Source organism: Tigriopus californicus, chromosome 8 (genome assembly GCF_007210705.1).
Source record: "Tigriopus californicus strain San Diego chromosome 8, Tcal_SD_v2.1, whole genome shotgun sequence".
Lineage (NCBI taxonomy): Eukaryota > Metazoa > Arthropoda > Copepoda > Harpacticoida > Harpacticidae > Tigriopus > Tigriopus californicus.
Window position 1 is genome coordinate 7,343,842 of NC_081447.1, and position 20,401 is coordinate 7,364,242.

The window sequence follows — 20,401 nt, forward strand, 5'->3', positions numbered from 1 at the left end:
AGTATATGTATGTACTGAACGTAGGTGAGGGTGGGGGTGACTTCAACGTGTTGTTCGGAGACAAACGACGTAGAGCTTACACTAGATGTGTAGTGCATGCATGGCGGTGTCTATGGTGGTGGTGTTGGTGCTGGTAGTGGTGATAGGGTGGAGGATGACGATCATGACTGTGAGTAGACGAAGGAGGAGGAGCAGGAAGGCAGGAGGAATGGAAGTATGTATACGCACCCACCTACGGTATGTGGTACACGACTGGAAATCTTGGTGCCAATTGAAGGGGCGTTGCCCTCCAAATCATTTCGCTCTTTCCGATTAGAAGAACGAGAACAATCCTCCAAATCTTGATCTCTCGACACGTTATTCATTCCGCCTGAAACAAGACGGCTCTAATGTGTCTCCTCGATATGACCGTTGGCACAACTTGAGACCCTGGGCCAGATTGAGCTGTCAATTTAGGTTCAATCCGTTTCCATCCCGGCCGAGGTGAAGAAGATGTAGATGAGTCTGCACAAGTTTTTGCCATGGCCCATCTCGTCCCTTCTCGTTCTCTCCTTCTGCCCCTGGAGAGGAAAAACTTGGACAAGAACTTGTAAAAGGCTGAATTGTCACGATTCATTCTCGGGAGCACGTCTTCCAATCATCGAGGCGGATGGTGGGTTTTGCTCGCGTTTTCATTCCGGTTAAGCTTTTTTTAGTTCGCTCTCATACCTAGTGCTTGAATACCTACCTACTATAGTATAAAGTGAGGCTGGTGAAGAAAAAAAAGTTTATACGGAGGGTCCTAAGAAACCCTTTAAGTGCGCCAGCAATGGGCATTCGTTTTAATAGGAAGATATTTAATCTTGAAGCATCTGCTGAGATCCGATGAGGACGAGGCGGGAGAAAAACCTGTCGTATTTGAAGCCTGGATTCAGAAACCATCGCGAGGATCGACCGGCATCCTCACTCGGTTAATCTCGGCCTCTCTGATACTCAAATGGCTTAATCGTCTTCCTATCTATTCTTGCTCTTATTCCATTTCCATGTGATATCATCATCCATCAAGGGCCGCAAATAGTACTGTGCAAAGGGGACGAGATCCCTTATAACTCAGCACATGCCCAATGCCATTTTACAATCGCCCTCATATATCAACGACTATTGTTTCAGAGCCATCTTAGCAGGCTTGTTTTTTTTTTCATTTTGTCTAGATATGTTATTGAGCTTATCAATCTCTTAGACGCTCTCTCTCTCTCTTGAACGGTCCGGTTCATGTCGATCTATTACAAAATTTCATTCTCGGCAATGAGTAAGCGTATACAAGTAATAGATGCGGTCGATGGAACGACATCGACAAGTTTCGAGGCTTCTTTTTATGTTCGGATGTACCAGTTTCGTGATTGAAATCGTGCACAACCTCATTCCTCGAATGCCTTCGTGTCAAATTGGCTTTGTGTCTCTGTTAAACGGCCCAATGCCCGCGGTTTTTTATCCCACCTCTTCAGTGAGGGGAGGTTGTGATAGAAACAACGAGTTGGAAAATATTTCTGAAGCTTCATAATGCTAATTGTTTGTGACAAAACATGCTCGACATGCAAATGAGTCTGAATTCTGAAACACAACTCTTCTCACACCACATAGTAAGTCGGGTACATCTTCGAAGAAGAGTGAAACCAAAACAGGATTAGTAGATGATTAGCAATGCCCTCTTTGAAACTTGACCGTCTGTCGTTGTTCGTGTTACGTCACGAAAGCCCGTGAAGATAATCCGTCGTCAGGTTTCAAAGTGAGGCGTACTTCAGAAGTGTTTCTAGACCTGGTTCTAAATGCGTGGCAATCAAATGCCGTTTTCATAACGCTTTCTTATATAATTCGTTTCAGGTGATTACGGAGTTGGGCTTAGTCATTTATTCAGCCTTAGATTTCGGCCTTAAGGAGAACGAGGAGCGGACCTTGACTCCAGGGCTGGAGAATCTCCTGGATCTCATGACATCATTTGGTGAGTAACTTATTTTTAATTATGCCTGCCGGACTGACTAAAGCTACGATGTCTCATCTTCAAATGAACAGCGTTTGAAAACCATACAGACAATGTCCTACTTTCCAACTCAAAATCAAAATCAAATTCACCCCAAGTAAAGCTCTATGTATTTGCCGTGTTTGAATTGACCTTTGACTTGGCACTAGGTTCACACCGCCATTTCCGATCGAATCGAGAAATCGCTCCATTACTAAGTGCTAATGATCACCTATCTTCCCAAATTGGCGCAAATTTCACTAGTTGTTCCCTAACCTTTGTAAAAAAAAGCCATGGGCTCTCTTCCCAGATGAAACAGAATTGGATTCCGAGGTGCTGGTTCAATCCATAGAGTGCTCAATGCAGGATCGGGCTAGGACTGACACTGATTTGGCTGTTGTTGTTTGCTTGTAAGAAGCTCAACCACAATGGCGAGATGTTGAAACTCGGGTGTGACCACAAAGGAGTTCATTTGCATTGTAGGGCCATTCTTTAAATGCATCATCGTCCACAAAGAACTCCTATTTAAGATGCCAAAGTTTGTATAGGCCAGTCCAGATGGGGAAAAAATCCTTTTAGTCATAATAATCCCATCATGCACATCAGCGTGTAAAAATCCTAGTTGAGCTACCACCACCAGTGGGCAAATGCATCTTGGTTGCGAAAATTGTGCATCTTGGGCTTTACAATTACCACCTTTACCCAACACCTAACTTCTCGTTCCTCGTTCCTCGCTCTCCTGTTCGTTGAGTTAGTGGGTCTTCAAAGGCTACTTACTAATCCTATAGGACTAGCAACTGGTCCTCGCCAGTCACTCTTCGGCCCATCTTGTACGTAGTAAAACCTCGATTCACATGCATGCACCTGGTTGAGTCTAAAGCGGCTGGTTGAGGGGATTGTCAGCCATATTTGTTGAGAGCGTAAATAATCTTTGATATGATAGTACTCGTTGTCCCGAGGCAACCCACCTTGAGCGAATGTAGTGCACGTACGCACACAGTTCATACTCCGTAGGTTGAGCAAGATTGCGACGACGTGGACCCATTTGTTACACGTGAGTGTGATTGTGTAGCTGGGAAGCTAGCAAAGAGAGAAACTCGTTGATTAGTAGCATTTGAGTGACAGCTCATTGGACATGCTTGATGAGTGGTATGGTGTTAGTGGAGCTGGAGGGAGGAGGTGAAGGACTGAACTGAACTCGTTACTTACTCCCAATGGACGGATTGACAAACTCAGATTTGGAAAGTCACCCTCCCGGTAATCGTGGGGCGATTTCTATATTCCCGGGTATTCATTCCTCTCTCTCTGCCTGAGAGTACAATGATCCAAGCACCACTCTGATAGTACATAGAGGGAATGGACACGATTTGAATGTGCAAATCTCGGTTTCATTTCCCGAAATCTGAATGCGGCTAACAAACGGGAATGTGCAATGAAAGAAATCCTACCCCGAAACACCACTTTCAACTCGCTTCAGTGGAACTCAAGGGATCGATTCTCAGAACCATATGCAAGTGCAGACCCCTTTGTTGTCTTTGATTCGATTCGAAATCTAGCTCCATCCACCAATAAATATCGAAAACACCATCTCAATAGCCATTGACATTGAGCTATTGAATTCGAAACTTCTCCGGATTGGGTTCATTTTCAATCTCGGCAGGACAAAGCAGATGGCTTGTTGACGTGCTCCCCGATTTGCAAGTGGCTTTTTCACTCCGTTGGACAAAGTCGCTCGTTAAGGGTCAGTGGTTAAAATTGTTTTTGTTTCATCGCGATGGCGTTGCCACGATTTGGCGAGGCACGCCCAAGATGGGATAAAAACCCAGCCTCCCCGAAGGGTTGTATCTGGGGCTTTGTCTTATCTCAGTTTGGCACTTCGTTAAAACGAGCAAACGTGGTTCGAAGTCTTAATGAAGAGAGCAGATACGAGGTCTGCTTCATCGCATTCGTGACACACCGTTTGGATTTCCCGCGGCTGCATCATTTCCCAAATCTAACGAAATTCTAACAAACCCTTTCACTGGGGTGGACGTACAAAAGTGATGGGGAGGACCAAGAAAACGAAAACGAGGAGGACTTTGAGCTTGTTGCCATCTTGATATTCCTTACTTGTCTTTGTCAGTGTAGAACAGTATGGCATGTATTTCGTTTTGTATGTGTCTATGGTCCCCAATGCCCGGTAGAAAGACGCCGATAAGATCAAAACTTCAAGATGGCAATGATCCGAGAAATTTGAAGAATTCATTCCTGCTTGACACGGATACCTCTACAAACGCATTGCTTGCGGTTGCCTGATTGAGTTCCACAAGGTGTTCAATCCAGGCTGGAACGCCTTCAAAACCGTCGCGAAGGCTCGATGCTTCATCCGCTAGATGGACGAGCCGAGATTCCACAGATCGTTCGTTTTGTTTGATCTTTTTTGGTTCAAGTGTCGGATCGCGATAAATAGACAGACAGGTCCAACAAATTACAGAGAGAATGGTCCGGACAAGCCATCTTCTCCTGTTCGTTTGCTCTTTGGCCGATTTCATGCAAATCCGTGGCAAGCAAGACCAATATTTGAGGTGGAACCCCCCCCCAAAAAAGACCTTCTTATCGTTACCAACACAATTTCTACCATAAGTTCCGCCAATGCACAGGCTCGAAGATTGAAAGAAAGCAGAAATTCGAGTGAGCGGCTCGAAAATCGTGCCTTGGGTAATCGCTTTTTCTCCCAAGAATGTTTGTTCTCCCCTTTGGTGCCCTGATTGATTATTATTCCAACTGGAGGCTATGAAACAAGAAGCTCATCGTCTCATCTTTGCCTTCGTGAAGTCAGGGCCGTTTGAATATCATTGAGGTTAAGTCCATTGAGATTCCAACAACAACACCATCCACAGCAGTGCTCAGAGCAACTGGACAGCCCTTGATTGGTGGACAGACTTCATGGTTGGGTTTTACAGTTCTTCATATCTTTCCTGCCCAGAGATAATCATTGTCTCTTGATTTTCAACCACCCCTATGACCAGTGTTTCATTGCTGCTGTTGCTCATCTTCTCTCATGAACATTTTCTTCAGCTACTCTTGGATTTTGGGTCATGATGAAGACAAAAATGAACTGAAGCGGAGTTCTCTTTGGGCCTAACGATGTCTGTGATGAGTTGCTCGGGGTCTCGCAATTGCAGTGGCTTGTAAAAAATAGTACGTCGAGTCTGGATGGATTGGAAATGTGGGCTTTGAACTCGTTGGTGCTATTCTGGCAGTGATGGTAGATGGAGTTGATGAAATTTCTGTCACCCCGGTTTTTTCTCAGTTTGAGTGATTGACATAGATTTTCCGTTGGCCTTGTGAATAAGAAACTGAGTTGTTGCTGATGATGATAATGTTGATGTTATTCCAACTTCAAGAATCTACGTATCGCTTCGTGTGCAACATGATCAGAATGCTAAAGTTTCGAAAAGAAAACGAAGCACTTCTTCTACTTTCTACAAATTACACCACCTTCAGTTCATTTTCAAAAATATACGTAAATGATGGAATAACACATTTTTCGGGCTAACCAAGATTTTATGTTCGTAATAACTATGTTGGACAGTTGGCATCATTACATTGTAGGCATTGATAGAAAAACCAAGTGCATAACACCAACAAATAATGGGAGCTCCATCCCGTAAAGCATGCTCCTCCACGTATTGCAAAAAACGCACTATCTCTAGATCGCAGGATGCCTACACACGCAGTGCAATACGTTTGTTTGATTGATTCTTTAGTATTGATTTAAGTTGTCTTGGTAATCTTATTTATGATGGAAATTGAGTTTTGCACAAGTGTCACCGAAATTGCACGGAGTTTTCATCTTGCGATCAGCACAGAGGCCATAAGATAGATATTCCTGCACTTGAGAGCTGACTGGCGAGCTGACTGGCCTTTAGAAAACCCGTTCCATTCCTACGAAGATAATCGAGCGGATAAGAGCTCGAATCTCAGTTGAGACCTGATAATTATTTGGTAGCCCTTCTTTGTCTACGGTCGTCCTGTAAACGAGGGCCATGGCCAAATGCAACCCGATGATGTCAAGATTAGCTCGCATGACAAGAATGTACATGGTGAGGTTTGGAAAATGGCGATGCTCGCCCCCGGGAAGAGATCGCATCCTCGGTTCTTCTTTTCCCCTCCTACACATTACATCGTCACACCCACTAGGCTGACAAGAAAAGAAACACATGACCAATTGTGGAGACCAAAAATTTGGCTGGAAAATGAGCCGAGGGTATAAAAAGCTGACAAAGGAGTCGGACAAAAAGCAAAGGCTTCCCAAAACAATGGGGAGATGTCATTGCCATTATGTCACAGCAACCTAGCATGAAGATGGATGGGAGTCAGCTCACTTGAACCATGGGCATTGCATTGAAGACACCAACGTACAATACACTCACTGACTCTCTCCTCGCTCATTTCCTCTCTTTGTGTCGCACACAAATGCAGACAAGTACTTTTAAGTTATTTTGACAAATTACCCATCTCGACAATAAACATGCAAACCCAAAGACGCCACCTAATGTGGGAGAGAAGAGAAGGCCATGGTTGTGATGGTTCTGTTTGTTTCTTTCTTTCAGCTACAGAGTCAGACGAAGACGATGAAGAGGATGAAGAGGACGACGAGGACGAGGACGTGCATGTCGAGTCCGAAAAATCCGATCCCCTTCGTGGCAGTCAAGCCCCCGATCTGCTCCACCCTCGGCTCCATCGTCACGACACTGATGACGAAGGCATCGAGAAGGATCACGACGATTCGGATCACTTTGACGGTCATTTCTCATCGGCTTCGTCCTCGGGGAGTAGCAATGACCGGAGTTGCTACTTCAGCGGGCCCAGCTCGACCTCAGCCTCGTCAAGCGCCACCACAAGTCCGCCACCTCTCTCCACGGCTCACCCGTCTCCCTCTCCATCTCCGTCATGTCGAGGCCATGCCGTTGATCAGGTGTTGTGTCGCTGTGCCAACCATTTGTCAGTCCGAAGCGAGGCCGATGCTCATTTCCGAGCCGTTTGTCGAGCTCTCGTTTCCGAGGCCTTGGAGTTGTCCTCGTTCCTGGAGAAGGGTCGCTTCTCAATCACGCACAGTGAAGAACTTCAAGATCTGGCCCTCCAAGACTGGGTAAGTGACTGTGTGATAGCTGATAAGTGATTGCCGCCGTTCTGTCATCATCTGGCAGCATTATCGGTCGTGTCATCTCCCTTGCATCACATCCCGACTTAGAAGGCTTAGAATAGAAACTGAAGAAAATCACGGGGTGAAACATTGTACGATAAGAAGACAATTTATCAGATCTTTAATTACTTTTTGATTGCTCTTCTAAATTGCTGTAACGAAGCGAACATGGACGTTTGTAATGGAATAATAGTAAAAGTACAGGGTCCATGACCTCTAAAACAATTTCCCCGTGTTCTCCTTGGTTGTAGTGGTGCTGAGACCAGTGTGATTGCTGCTGATGCTATTGCTACTTTTGCTACTGTAACTATCACAATCACTTCCATGGCCTACGAGGTTCGTTTGTTCGTTCTGATATAAGTACCTCATTTTCAGGCCAATTTATGGATTCAAACCCTGAGTGAACTCCGTCAAGGAGTCAAATTGAAAAAGACCGATTACACCAAGACGCCCATCGAGTTCGAGCTCACCCCCTATGAGATCCTCATGGACGACATTCGATCGAGGCGATACAAATTGAATAAGGTCATGGTGGATGGAGAGATCCCTCAAAGAATCAAAAAGGATGCCCATGATATCATCTTGGAGTTCATTCGATCTAGGCCGCCTCTTAAACCGGTAAGTCCAAGCGAGGAATTCGAATTGGATGCACTTTCCACATGTATGCCTACTTATTGAGTCTTTAATTTCTCTGTTTTTATTCTAGGCATCACAACGAAAACTTCAGCCTTGTCAAACATATGTGACCCCTCAAGAACGTCTCATGCAAGAAATCCGCTCCAAGGACCCCAAAGAATTTCTCCGGAAGACACCCGGACCCCGACAGCCTCCGAGGCCGATTCAAAGTGAGATTTCGTCATTTACCGTTTGAAAAGCGTGTTCGAATTCGTACTGTTGGCAATGCTTCACTGAAGATGCTTGTTTAGGCGTCGGATTTGTCGTCCGTAGTGACGTAGTGACATTTTCTCTCAGCTCCACAGGTTCTCGTTGAACAAAGAACATTCATTACCGGCGTCAATTGTCGATGCTCTTTTTCAAGTGCTAATAGTGCGGCGACGGCTTCATCGACGGCTTCGGCGACAGTGTCATGCCAAAGATGCCGAAAAGCACGTCACGACCAGAGGCGTTGAAAATGACTTTTTACGAACACTTTGTCGTAGGTGGGCATTGGGAGCTCAGAAATCGGCTTTGTTACACTTAATGCCTCTAAACTTGTTAGAAAAAAAATACGGCACTAATAAGCGGAGAGGGTGGGAGGCATCATGCATCAAAGTTGGGGGCCATACATGCTTTACCAAGAGGAGAGAAAATGGAACTGATCCTTCCCGATTCTGACCATTTTAGTTTACTTTGACAACACTTTATGGAGCACTCTTGATATTCAAATTCTCGAACGTGACGAAAAACAATTCAAAGTCGTTGACATTGCTTATTACCGATTCGACAACCACCTATGGCAGTAGTTTATTTGCCACCTTTGGCTATAGTCTATCCTTGATGATGATGATGATGATGATGATGATGATGATGGAATGCTTTAGTTCGAGATGAAGGACCAAATGCCCCCTTGAGCTGAAAGTCAAATCAACCGCCAGTTGACCTAATGAGCTGGCCCATGAAATTAGTCATGATCGACCTTAACCAATTTGTGCCACAACACCAATTGCAATCCAGAGGGGTAGCATCTCCTCTAATCGAGACAATGAGAGCCTACTCGTCGATCGTGTGTGCAATTGTGTGCGTGTGAATGCAGGTAGACAAGCACGTTGACCAGGGAATTGCAGTAATTGCTCAGCAGAGTTGCTAGCAATCATGCAGCAACATTTCGGGAGTAATTTGACTGCCAATTGTCGTGCCATCCTCAACGCAAGAGCTTGATGATTCTCTGGACAACACATTGCTGCTAAGGACCTTCCTTGCTCTGCAACAGCTTTACTTCACTCACTAGCAAGGCCTCAATTGTGAGTGAATCACGGACCAGTTTCCCTTGACGCATCAACCAAGCTGATTTGAAACCGCAAATGATGACGATACGGCAAGAAATCCGGACGAAGCAAGTCATTTGCTTATTCAAAGTGTCGAGTCCGAGAAAATGGCCAAATCTACAGATGGTTGAGATGTAGCACATCGTTAAAAGCTCGTCAGGTGTTGGGCATTAATTACACTCACTCTTTTACTTAATGATCGATTGGAGGTCATTTAAAATGCACACGCCACCCCATGAAGTGCCAACCCCAGTCTGTGTTTGTTTTCTCAATGCGCCGAAACTTGGCCAAAAAACGGTACCATTGCAGATTGGAAATATTTGGCGATTCTAATGAGGTTCTTCGAAAGTTTTGCCCATAGGCAACTTGTTTGGCATCCAGCAATTGACCAACGTCGATTTGAGCACTTGCAATTCCACAAGACTCGAGATCGATCTCGAACAAGATATCGGCGTATTCCAAAGGCAAAGCCAGCAATTAGATTAACGAAGTCTCGGGAAACGAAGGGGGAAAGCAGGGACGGGTTTTTTGCCGTCATTAGTGGAAGCTCGTAAAGAGCCCAGCTAGAATGCGGCAGACACTTATTCAGTGCTCTGCGAGTGTCGATTGTACCGGGCATTCACTCAATAACATACCTTTTTTTCTTCTCTTTTTAGTGGAACGGTCCTATGTGGGCACATCCATCAAGGTGCATGTTAATGGGCCCACCCCGAATACATGCCCTGTCTCCTGGTCATCCATGTCTCATGCCAAATCCATGTCCTCCTTGTCATGGGCCAATAGCAACGCCAATGGCTGCCGTAACGTCTCGTCTCATTCCACCATCAACGTCAGAGGCAATAACTTCCAGAATGAAAGCGACGAAGACGCCGACCCCGACCGATCCTCATTGTGTCCGAGTCCAGTAAAGAAACTGGTTCGGCCCGATCCCTCCTTCATGACGTTCAACCCGGACGACGATGACGAGGACATGTTCTCTACCCTCAACGGCCATCATCATCGTCCCCAACGACGAGTTCAATGGCAGAGTGATGCCTTGGACTTGGCCGTCCCACCGTCCACGTCAAATCCGCATTCCCGAAATCCATCCCCTCGTCGAGTGACTCTGCACACCCCGAGTCATCATGCTCCGTCTCACGACTCTCCGGATCACTCGCCTGTCGTTCTAAGGCGTTCCAACCGAAAGACCTCCCAATCGTTCCTCCACAACGTAAGTTCCAGCTCAGCTCATCTCCGAGCTGCTACTGGCCCCTCGGGGAGTAGATATGCTCGAGCCGTGAGGGCCAAGTCTGCCATAATCCTAACACCTCCCACACAAACGTCCAGTATGACTAACCTGTACTCGTTACAACCACAGCCTCCTCTGACCGCACTTAACCCTCACTTGCCTAACACGGAACCTTGTTGTTCCTCCGCGTCCTCGATCTCGTCCTCGTCCCCTTCCTCTTCCTCTTTCCTTTCCTCCTCCCGTTGGTCGAGACTCCGATCCACGTTCTCGAGTAAGAATAACCCTAACACTATTAAACACAACCCTGCCCACCAATCCACGTCGTCTCTGGCGTACACCAGCATGCCATACCATATTGCGGGTCGTCCATGTTCCCTTCATCAGCAGGGCCCAAGAGCACCTCCACCGGTCAATCCCCGTCAGATGCCCGAACTCCCGCCTTTGGTTCGGGCTTCATCCACCAGTACGTTTTGCGCTCAGACGTTTCTCACGAGCACCCCGTTGAAACGAACCACTTCGTACTTGTCCACTTCCTCAAGACCGGCCTTTACCCAGCGAGCTTCATTCCCGCCCGAGGATCTGAGTCCGGTCACGACTCCACTCGTGATCTCGGGACTGACGAGAACGGCCCGAAAACTATCGACGCCTCAATCCTCGACCCCGCCCAAAGGAGATCCTCAATCCCTGGTCTCGTCGACCTCCCACAATCAACGTTATCAAGTGCCATCCAAGTCTTCCAGCCTCAAAACGCAGTTGACCAATAAATTTTCCCCCAGGCGTCAGTTGCCTCGTGTACCTGAAGCTAGCACGGTTAAGCCCGATAAGTTTGTAAGTAACACTCGCTTCTTCACACTCTGTCAATCTTTGCATCTATCCACTTAATTTTCTATCTGCCGTTCTGTCCGTCTTTTGTTTTTGGGGAAAGCCCGCATATTAATTACTACACTCACCAGGCACTCGCACTTGCCAATTGGAAGATAACGTCATCATGGTGGATGAAACTTAATGATCAACATTGCTATTGGGATATTTCAGGATCAATGGGCGTCCGCCTTGCAAACCTTGGACTTGACTTTGGCCGAAGTGGTGCACATTCGATCGGTGCTGACCAAGGCTGAGCTCGAAAGTCTAACCATCGATACCAATCTCAGAGACGATTTGGAAAAGAAGAAAGTCTGCTTTCTGTGCATGAAAACCAGATTCGGCCTTTTCACTTGGAGCTACGAGTGTCAGCTTTGTCATCATACGGTCTGCTCCGGGTGTCTCTCCAAGGTGAGTTCTGAGTTTTGAACAAGAACGCTATTAGCCCTAACAGATTATTTTATGAATCGATATCTCTCCTCTTAGATGCGAATCCCATCGGAGCATTTTTCGAATATTCCCGTCTTCGCTTTGAGTCCATTGCCATCAAAGGAGGAGGAACGCGACAGCCGTTTGTTCTCATTCTCGGCCAAACGAAGAGGCTCTTCATTCTTTCCCGATTCCGATGTCCCTTCTGCTACTTCGGAGATTGACTCGGATCGCCGCAGAAAATCCATGAGTGATCGGGTGGAGAACGGGGACATAATGCAAAGTTTGCCCGCTAACCGGTCAGAATCGAGCCCCAAAAAGGAGTCCAAGTAAGTGGACCATTTGCCCAATTCATTGTCTGATTGTTCCGTGGATTTATTTTGGGAATTGATCATTTTGTTCCAGGGTCAAGTTGCGGCGCTCGAACACCGTGTCTCACAAGCAGAAACCGGACACCTCGCCGAGTAGTCAAGTCAATGTGTGCATTGATTGCAAGGAAATGATTCTTCAAATCGTCCGAACCCAGAGGGCCACCCGGAGACAACAATTCACCAAGTCCTTGTGCCTGTCATAATCGTGGCGTGTCCATGAACCTGATCACCACGATTTTCCGCTTACGAACTAATGAGAGAAGACTGCGTTGTTTCGCAAACCACTCGCTGGCTGTGCTATCTAATTTCCCTCTCCCGGGCCTTCCCCAACCTGCTTACTACCTAGTACTTAGTTTTGTCAAGCTTTTATTGAAGTTGTTACGTATGTCGGCCATGTTCGTCATCGTTATTCATTGATATCATGTTCATGTGATAGGTGATTTGTTCGTCATTGATCCTTATGTTATCCGAGGACAACGTTTTAATCATGGTAATTAATGATTATTTCACATATAATGTCGCCGTTGTCGTTGTACTGAGACTGATTTCGATGCAACATGTGTCACTTGTCAGCATCTGTAGGATCCCATGTTAGTAAAACTTCAAATCCTAGCAATAAACTAGTCAGTCCAATACATGTTGTTGATCCGATCCTTATCGAATTTACGGGCTGGAATAAATTATGCGAAAAATTGTGAACTCGTTGGCCTTCATATTTCTTTAGATTTAAGGACAAAGTCATCGTTTATTTGCAAGAAAAGACTCAAAATAAACAATTATATTGAAAACAGGATTTATCGAATTTGAAGTATTTATTCAAGGGCTAATAGTGCCATTTCTTTTTGGATTTAGACAATTTGGAGTGCTGAGAAGTCCAAGGCTCCCTGAGTAGTTAAAAAGCTTGAAGGGTGACCGAATTCGTCCCGTGTTGGTATCATTGAATCAAAGAAGAATTATCACAGGATCGAGCACTGTTTCTTTCCAATCATGGAAAATCGCCATTTTGCCAATAATTGACAATGTTTGCATTGGTTTGAAGTTGGTGAAGCCAAAATTGGATCGTTTTAGACAAAGGAATGAGATTTAGAGGTTGTGTGACCTCCCTTGAAAGATCCGTTAGGAAAATTTTGGTCCTTGCCCTGAACTAGACTTTAAAGGTTACAAATAGAGTGAGACCAGCTCATAACGTCGCTCTCGGGGCCGAGCCAAATTGACGAAATATCAGAAATTTCTCTATTAGGTGCATAACGATGTCAAATACGCCAATAAATCTTAAAATTTGAGTGTTTTAAGGATATATAACTCAAAAGTGACTACAATTCTTGAAACTTTATTTTGATTTCCATGGAAACTATCTAGTATACTTTGCTTCAAACTATTAACCATAGATTTGTTTACTTCCATTGAAGTCAGCCTATTCCAATCAATGACATTGCAACGTCAATATCTTGGGGCGTAGGAGGTTCCTGAGCTGTCTACGACGGCATCTTTGGAAGATCATCTTAAGCTATTAAAACAGATGCCTTGGTTTGAATGAAAAATCATTTCGTTTCGCTGACGTATTGAAACTCTGGACAAAGTTGAATCCGGCGTGGTTGGCAGAGAAATGTGTAGCCAATGAAATCAGATTTCATCTCTATATTGTTTTCAAGATCGAATGGATAGTTTATCTGTTACAAATGTTCAAGCAACAAGCTTATTCAGGTGGGGTTTGTAGTCAGAAATGAAAGTTTTACAGCAGAAATACTGCACAAAAGTTTTCCTCAAAATGACGATATATCCGGAGTGAGGCGGCTCTATGAGCGCACTCAATTAACATAAAAACTGTAAGAATGAATCGGGACATTGAGAAAACGACGATATAAGCGAATGGACGTTATAAACGTAGACGATAAAAGCGGGTTCCATTGTATACAAAACTAAGAGACCGAAACAAAAATGGGCCATTTTTCGATTTTCGAAAAAAAAAATACCGAAAAATGGCTCAAAGTAGGTGAAAGTGTGCTTGGGTTCTAGGGTCGGCTGGTTGATTCTCGCCCGGTCAGCGAAGCCAGCCATCAATAACGTCCTAGTACTATTGTCCGATCATGACAATCATGTCCGATTCAGTTTCGTTCTGCATATGTGGGCGTGGTTAGCAGCTAAAAGTCTCTGTGAGAAAGGTTGGGGAAGAGAAACAAACTGAGGATCTCTCACATCTACGAAAATTTGACTAATCATTGCACCACGTCTTCTTCATTATAAGGGTGACTACCGAAGGCGCTTTCGAAACCACGCCCATTGGGGAACTAAATTATGCCGCCCTCTTTTGCGTACATTAGACCCCTCAACTATCATAGATCCTTAACTCAGAGCATATATATTCTGGGTTCTTTCTGAGCATAAAAACTTGGTCTCTGAAATATACTTCAATATTTTTTTTTTTGGTTTGTTTTTTTACGGGCTTTTTTAACCGCTACAGCTTTTTGGTTTGGAAAATAAAACCGTACATATATTTCTCGCATTTCAGCCCTTCTTCGTCTAAATCCTTTTTTCAAATTTTAAATATTAACCTTGAGTGTGTCATTTACTCATTATGCACACTAGGGAGTCTATGAACCGTTAAAAAGCGCGGGAAATTTGAAATGTGCAGCAATTATTTTCAATTTTCGGTGCTGATAGAGTTTCGAAATAAAGAAAAATGAACTATCTCAAATGGAACTTAGTTCCAAGAGTGTACAAACAAAAACAAACAAACAAACGATCACAAGACCTCGAAAAAAATGGAAAAAATCGCCCAAATAGGTACCTAAAGGATAAGAAAATTTGCCCGAAAAGGTAAGAAAAGGGTAATCGATCACAACTTTTTTTGAATAAAAAGCGTTGTCATGGCAAAAGAGTGAACCATAGAAAACACAATTATTACGCATGTCTGCCCCCTGTGTACAATTGGATCAGAATAGACTTTTTGGAGAAGAATTGTCTCATTTTGGATAAAAGTAAATAAAAGAAGTATATTACATATTACCTAAAAAGTATTCGCCTTACTCTCTTTTTTAATCTTTCGTAGCTTAGGCATATTTTCCTTATGTTGAAAAACGTTGATTTCCTAAATGTGTGGCTATATCATTCTAAATGTCTTAAATTGCACTGAGTCAGTCCAGTAGACTAAATAATGGCAGGAAAGTCACAACTAATAAATCAATCAGTGTATTTAAAATTTTCTATGAGTTGCTTAAGTCATTTAAGGTAATGCAAATACAAAAATGCATTTCAAATATGATTCAAGTGCATTTGCCCTAGATATTGACTTTGCCAGCAAATATTTACTTCTTAGTTACAGTCTTGTTCGCTTTAAAGTGGTGTTATCTTTCCTGAGAATTGGGCTCGCTTTCATTTGACGCCCAAATAGAAATACATGAGCAAGAGTCCCATAGTTTTCTCATGAAACCATGTTGAATTTGAAAACTCCTGAGATTTTGTCAACAACAATGAAATCGGCATTCAAATCAGAATAATACTTATTCATGTAGTGAGAAAAACGCCAAAAAGATAGATTAGAGTACTTTTCCCAAGAATGACGATTTGACGATAGAGGTAAAATCTTAGGCTTTAGATATTTCCCTTTTTCCCTTTGTGTAATCATCACACTTATGAAAGCAATGGCTGATGAAAAAGATAAAATAATATCAATTATAGTCAGACTAATTCTGAATTTTTTAGTATCGTCAACAAATCCATTGTTTCTTTCCATCCCTTGAGTAGTAATTTGCTTTTCAGGCAGTAAGCAGTGGTATCTTTATTTTGGTGCGAGATAGATAAGTAACGCTTAGAATCTTCTCTATTGTCTGTAAGGCGTTGAAACCAGGCTTCTATGTTGAACCATATTTTAGATCATTCGTTTTGGCTATCGTGAGAGTGATCCAAGGAGGGAATTGTTTCTCAACGCTCGACACTTCAAATTAATGACCAAATTACCGTATATGTGACTTCTCACAGTATAGTGAAAGATGAAATAATTTTAAACGTGATTGGACATGTACCGCAGGCACTTGTTAGACTTGATTACTTTGAGCTTGATATGGGTGTTCTTCACAATATCTTTAGACTAAGGACGACCCATTCCAAGATAAAATTTGTATTAGAAGCCCTCTAAAATCTATGTCACACAGACTGGGAATCATGTTATTGATTTTGAAAAATCGAGTCGGAGCAGTCCTTATCTTTGTTGGGAAGTTTAGTTTCGTCAGTCTCCTCTCATCGCGTTCATCGCCCTGAAACATAGAGTAGCTATTTCTTTCAAGAGGGATTGTTTTTCCCGGGGCGTGAGAAAGTGCGCACAATTTTAGTCCTTATTAAAAGATTTCAAAAGAAGAGATTTAGCTTCGTTGAAATAAAACTTTGTAGGTTATGAAGTAGTGCGTGTTATGTTTATAGTTTTTCATCAAAACATGTTATGGAATAAATTATATTTTGTATTTACTGGACTGTATGAAAGACATCAAACAAGATGAAGAAGTGTGTTTTTAGATCGTGCATGCGAAGTAAAAACCTGCAAAATACAAAAAAAAGAAATGTGCTTTCAGAATCTGTCTCTATTCAAAATCCTTAAAGCAGTAAAAGTTTCCTTTGTTCTTTGTCTTTTGTTGATAATTCTTTCTTTTCTACTTAATTGCTCTTGACCTTTTGAGTGCACCAATTAGATTAGTTGCCAAAAAAAATCGAAAGGATGAAGCCATCAAATGGGTAGGCAAATAAGGCACAAACATAGATGCTTTTGCTTCATTACCACCTATCCGCAATAATTTTATCCCCTATCGATTTTATCCAATCTTCAAAATCAATAATTTCCCTCTGTCTTAGTGTATGTACTATTCACTTTTTGCTTCCTCATGTCTCTTTGGTTTCTAACTTATCTACCTTAACCCATTTACCCCTCACGCTTAATATATCCTCTCATTCTTCCCTCTTACTCTTTCCACTAACACTCCCGTCTTACTCTCAATTTTGCCGTTCGTTCTATCTACACTTTGCACATAATTTTCTAATTACTTTTCCCTCTTAATTATTACTCTCTTTACTTTATATTTACTCTTCCCTTTCTCTACTCCCCAACAAATCTATACCCCTGTTAATTTAGTCAATCCAAAACATTATGATAGTTATCAATTTATGATACTACACAAGTCAACAAAACACCTTACCACAAGAGCCTCCAAGAGTTTTTTGCTTAATTGCACGAGTAGAAGAAAACCTAGTTTTACACAAGACATTCTCTATTTGGCCTACAATCTCCCAGAAGAAGGTGAATAACTAGGGATATCAGAAAATGCCAAAATATACCAGGGATTTTCATTTAGCGTGTTGGAAAAATGCCCACAAAGAGCCCTTATTTCTACAAAAATTAAACCTGTTTACGACTGATTTCCGCCGATTAGACAAGTGGTCGAACCACAGAGGTCAGATCCCCTCAGTCATCATTCATCAGCGATGGGTGTCAAGCAGTTTTCGTCTTGGTCCTTGTTCCGTGTATTATTTTTGTGGATAACCTTGTTTAGTGGTTGGGTGCCAACCATCTCAGGTGCCGATGATCTGGTGATCGATTATGAGACGGCCGAACGCTTAGCCAACCTCCCCTTGACTTGCTACAATCAAGAGTTTCCCCACAAGTTCGGCATTACGTACAATGGAATCGAAGAATTGAAGAGTCCCCATGCGGTTCACCCCATCTTCTATGGGTGTTTTGATTGGCACTCGGCCGTTCACGGCCACTGGCTCTTGGCAGCTATCCTGAATAAATTCCCCGACACGGACTTGGCCCAAAGGATAATCACTCTGTTTGATGAACAATTCCAGGCAAGCAAGACAAATGCTTCTAAAGTACCTTGCAATCATAGAAAATAACACGGTGTCGATATCCAAGATGAGCGAAAGGATCCTTGATCAAAGGATAGGATCCAATAAGGATCTTTCCCTTTTCCCTCTCAAGAGCTTTTCCTTCACCTTATGAACGTATTTGCTAACAAAGTACAATAAGCTTAGGGCGATTTTGAATACTCACGTGTTTGAAAAGCCAAAGAAGATATTCGATTTCCATGCATTATAGAGTAGGGCGAAAACCAGGCTCAGATGATTTTGGCAACGAATTTTCCAACGATCCCAATATCCTTCCTCGAACTTGGCCTATCTTCTATTTGTGACATGAGAAGCATTTCGCTGTCGTCCAGCACCTCAAGTCTTGGTGGCATTCTGGCGCAAATGTTGTTGCATTGCTTGGTTCAGTGCAAATAAGTTCCGTTTGTATTAAGCGCTCTGGCACTTGGTATGCGGTGCAAACCAACACTCCAGGCGTATGTTCCCTGAAGAACCCAGAAAATGAGAAACCTAGACAGTAAATCGCTTTTTACTGTCTCGGTTGATTGAATTACAGTCATGAAAGAGGGTAAAAAGCCTCGAAGTTGTACATACAGTAAGGAATGTACTGGCCAAGACGATTGATTCCTCCCACGAGAAAGCGTGCTCACTTACGAATCATGTTCCATTTTCCAGGAAGACAAGGTGGCTGTGGAAATGGAAGTTTTCAGGCAAGAGCATAACAAAATATTCGAACGAACTTATGGCTGGGCCTGGTTCTTGAAGTTGCATGACGAACTTGAGCAGAACCCTCAGAATCAGGAACGAGGCTGGAGTCGCATTCTCCAACCCATGGCTGATCTTTTGGTGCAAAACTACCAGAACTTCCTGCCTTCATTGGCTTATCCAATTCGAGCAGGGGAGCACCCAAACACCGCATTTGGACTCATTTTTGCATACGAATACGCTCAAAGTGAGTAGCATTGTGACTTGCAAAAATCTCAACCAGGAAGCCAAACCTGTCACTGAGCTGCATTCAGGCGATGCAGACAACCATCAGAAAGATGCAAAACCTGATGTATTGTGTTGCTTTGTGTTGCAGAACACGATCTTGAGGAGTTGGCCGATTTGATTGCTTTTAACGCCACGGGTCATTTCCAAAGTGACGTGGATTGTCCATTGAATTGGGAGCCCAGTGGCTCGGACTTTTTATCTCCGTGTCTTCAAGAGGCCGAACTCATGGGAAAGCTCAGCGATTTGGATCAACCTGATGAATTCAACGAATGGTTCCAGAAGTTCCTACCCAACCTGTTTGATCCTGACTTTATTCTGGAGCCAGGTGAGTTCTTGTTGAAGCCTTATGGCTTAGAGGAAACAAATAGCACATCAACTTGGCCTCTATAACGGATTGTTCGTATTCCTTTTTTTATTTCTTTCATCTTTTTCCCCTTCAGGGCATGTCATTGATCGAACCGATGGGAAACTTGTTCATCTAGATGGAGTGAACTTTTCGCGAGCTTGGAACCTCTACTCATTGATCAAGACCTTGCCCAAGAATGACACCATGAACCGGTAAATTTGGGCAAGAAACTTAGGCTTCATATTTTGAAGTGGTGACTGACTGCATCGCTCCCAGGGATCTTGCAATGAGTCCAATCGGAATGGCATTTGTTTCCTGATTCGACTTTTTCTTCCTTGAAGCCTAATTTCAATTCCAAAGCTTCGCTTTGGAAGCGGCAAGTTGAAGAACTAACTGAGGTCCTTCATCTGATAAGAAGGCGGACAAAAGTTTCCTTTCTATCCCTTCCTTCTTTTGAGTTTCTCATGCTGACCCTTGAGTTTGGTTGTTCGTTTCAGAGCAAAGTTTCTTTCTTTGGGCGATGAACACATTCGCGAATCCATGGAATTTGTGGTTGGAAGTGATTATGCCGGAGCCCATTGGTTGGCCTCGTTCTTATTTTATGCCTTGCAAGTGCGAGAGCATGCCCTTGAAGACATGTTCACGTACTAACATGGACGGAGTTCACCAAACCAAGATATTTCAACTAAATGGATAATCAAGTTATCATACATTGTTGAATTGTGGACTGTGGACAAAAAATCAATCCAACAAATATGTGGTTTTTGTTTTGATTTATCATAAATACAATACATTTCAAATACCGTTCATTCACGGATCTTGTCATTATTTCATATACGTATGTATTTGTATTTGTTGTGCAAAACAACTTTCTTCAGACCGTGGCAAATGTACGACACATGTTTTCAAATATTTTTTGTACCCAAAGGAACCAAAGACACAAATGAGAGTTTGCTCAAATGCCAAGACTTTAAATTTTGATTTCGATTTTCAATCGCACAAATATAAAAGGAACATATTTGGAAAATATGACTTTTGATTGTTGCTCCGATTAGTAGGTTAATCAAGTCAAAACATACAAGCATCGACAGTGTATCGAGCAAACACTAAGATATCGCCCTTGAAAAGATACCATTTGAGCAGATAGAAAA

General features: G+C 43.2%; 2 protein-coding genes across 2 annotated transcripts in view; both read left to right on the forward strand.

Moving 5' to 3' along the window:
* Nucleotides 1-12,757, forward strand: part of LOC131884413 (protein spire homolog 1-like) — a gene marked incomplete in the record, with an annotated part of 54,660 nt that extends 41,903 nt beyond the window's left edge. Inside the window, 7 exon segments of the mRNA XM_059232180.1 lie at nt 6,660-7,130; nt 7,560-7,802; nt 7,891-8,029; nt 9,826-11,225; nt 11,433-11,669; nt 11,745-12,016; nt 12,093-12,757. Of these exon segments, the coding sequence (XP_059088163.1) occupies nt 6,660-7,130; nt 7,560-7,802; nt 7,891-8,029; nt 9,826-11,225; nt 11,433-11,669; nt 11,745-12,016; nt 12,093-12,261 (2,931 nt within the window).
* Nucleotides 12,758-17,402: 4,645 nt separating this feature from the next.
* On the forward strand, nt 17,403-20,057 carry LOC131884878 (uncharacterized). The gene is made up of 5 exons (XM_059232772.1): nt 17,403-17,893; nt 18,587-18,863; nt 18,993-19,229; nt 19,345-19,462; nt 19,748-20,057. Exons 1-5 carry the CDS (start codon nt 17,528-17,530, stop codon nt 19,899-19,901), a joined length of 1,152 nt encoding a protein of 383 aa, XP_059088755.1. The 5' UTR covers nt 17,403-17,527; the 3' UTR covers nt 19,902-20,057.
* Nucleotides 20,058-20,401: the final 344 nt, after the last annotated feature.

What these genes read in the sequence shown, in the direction of transcription:
- LOC131884878 (XM_059232772.1), top strand. Translation starts at nt 17,528, where the DNA reads ATGGGTGTCAAGCAGTTTTCGTCTTGGTCCTTGTTCCGTGTATTATTT. An exon ending in TGCATACGAATACGCTCAAA is followed by an intron (nt 18,864 to 18,992) that starts GTGAGTAGCATT and finishes TTTGTGTTGCAG; the next exon opens with AACACGATCTTGAGGAGTTG. An exon ending in TGACTTTATTCTGGAGCCAG is followed by an intron (nt 19,230 to 19,344) that starts GTGAGTTCTTGT and finishes TTTCCCCTTCAG; the next exon opens with GGCATGTCATTGATCGAACC.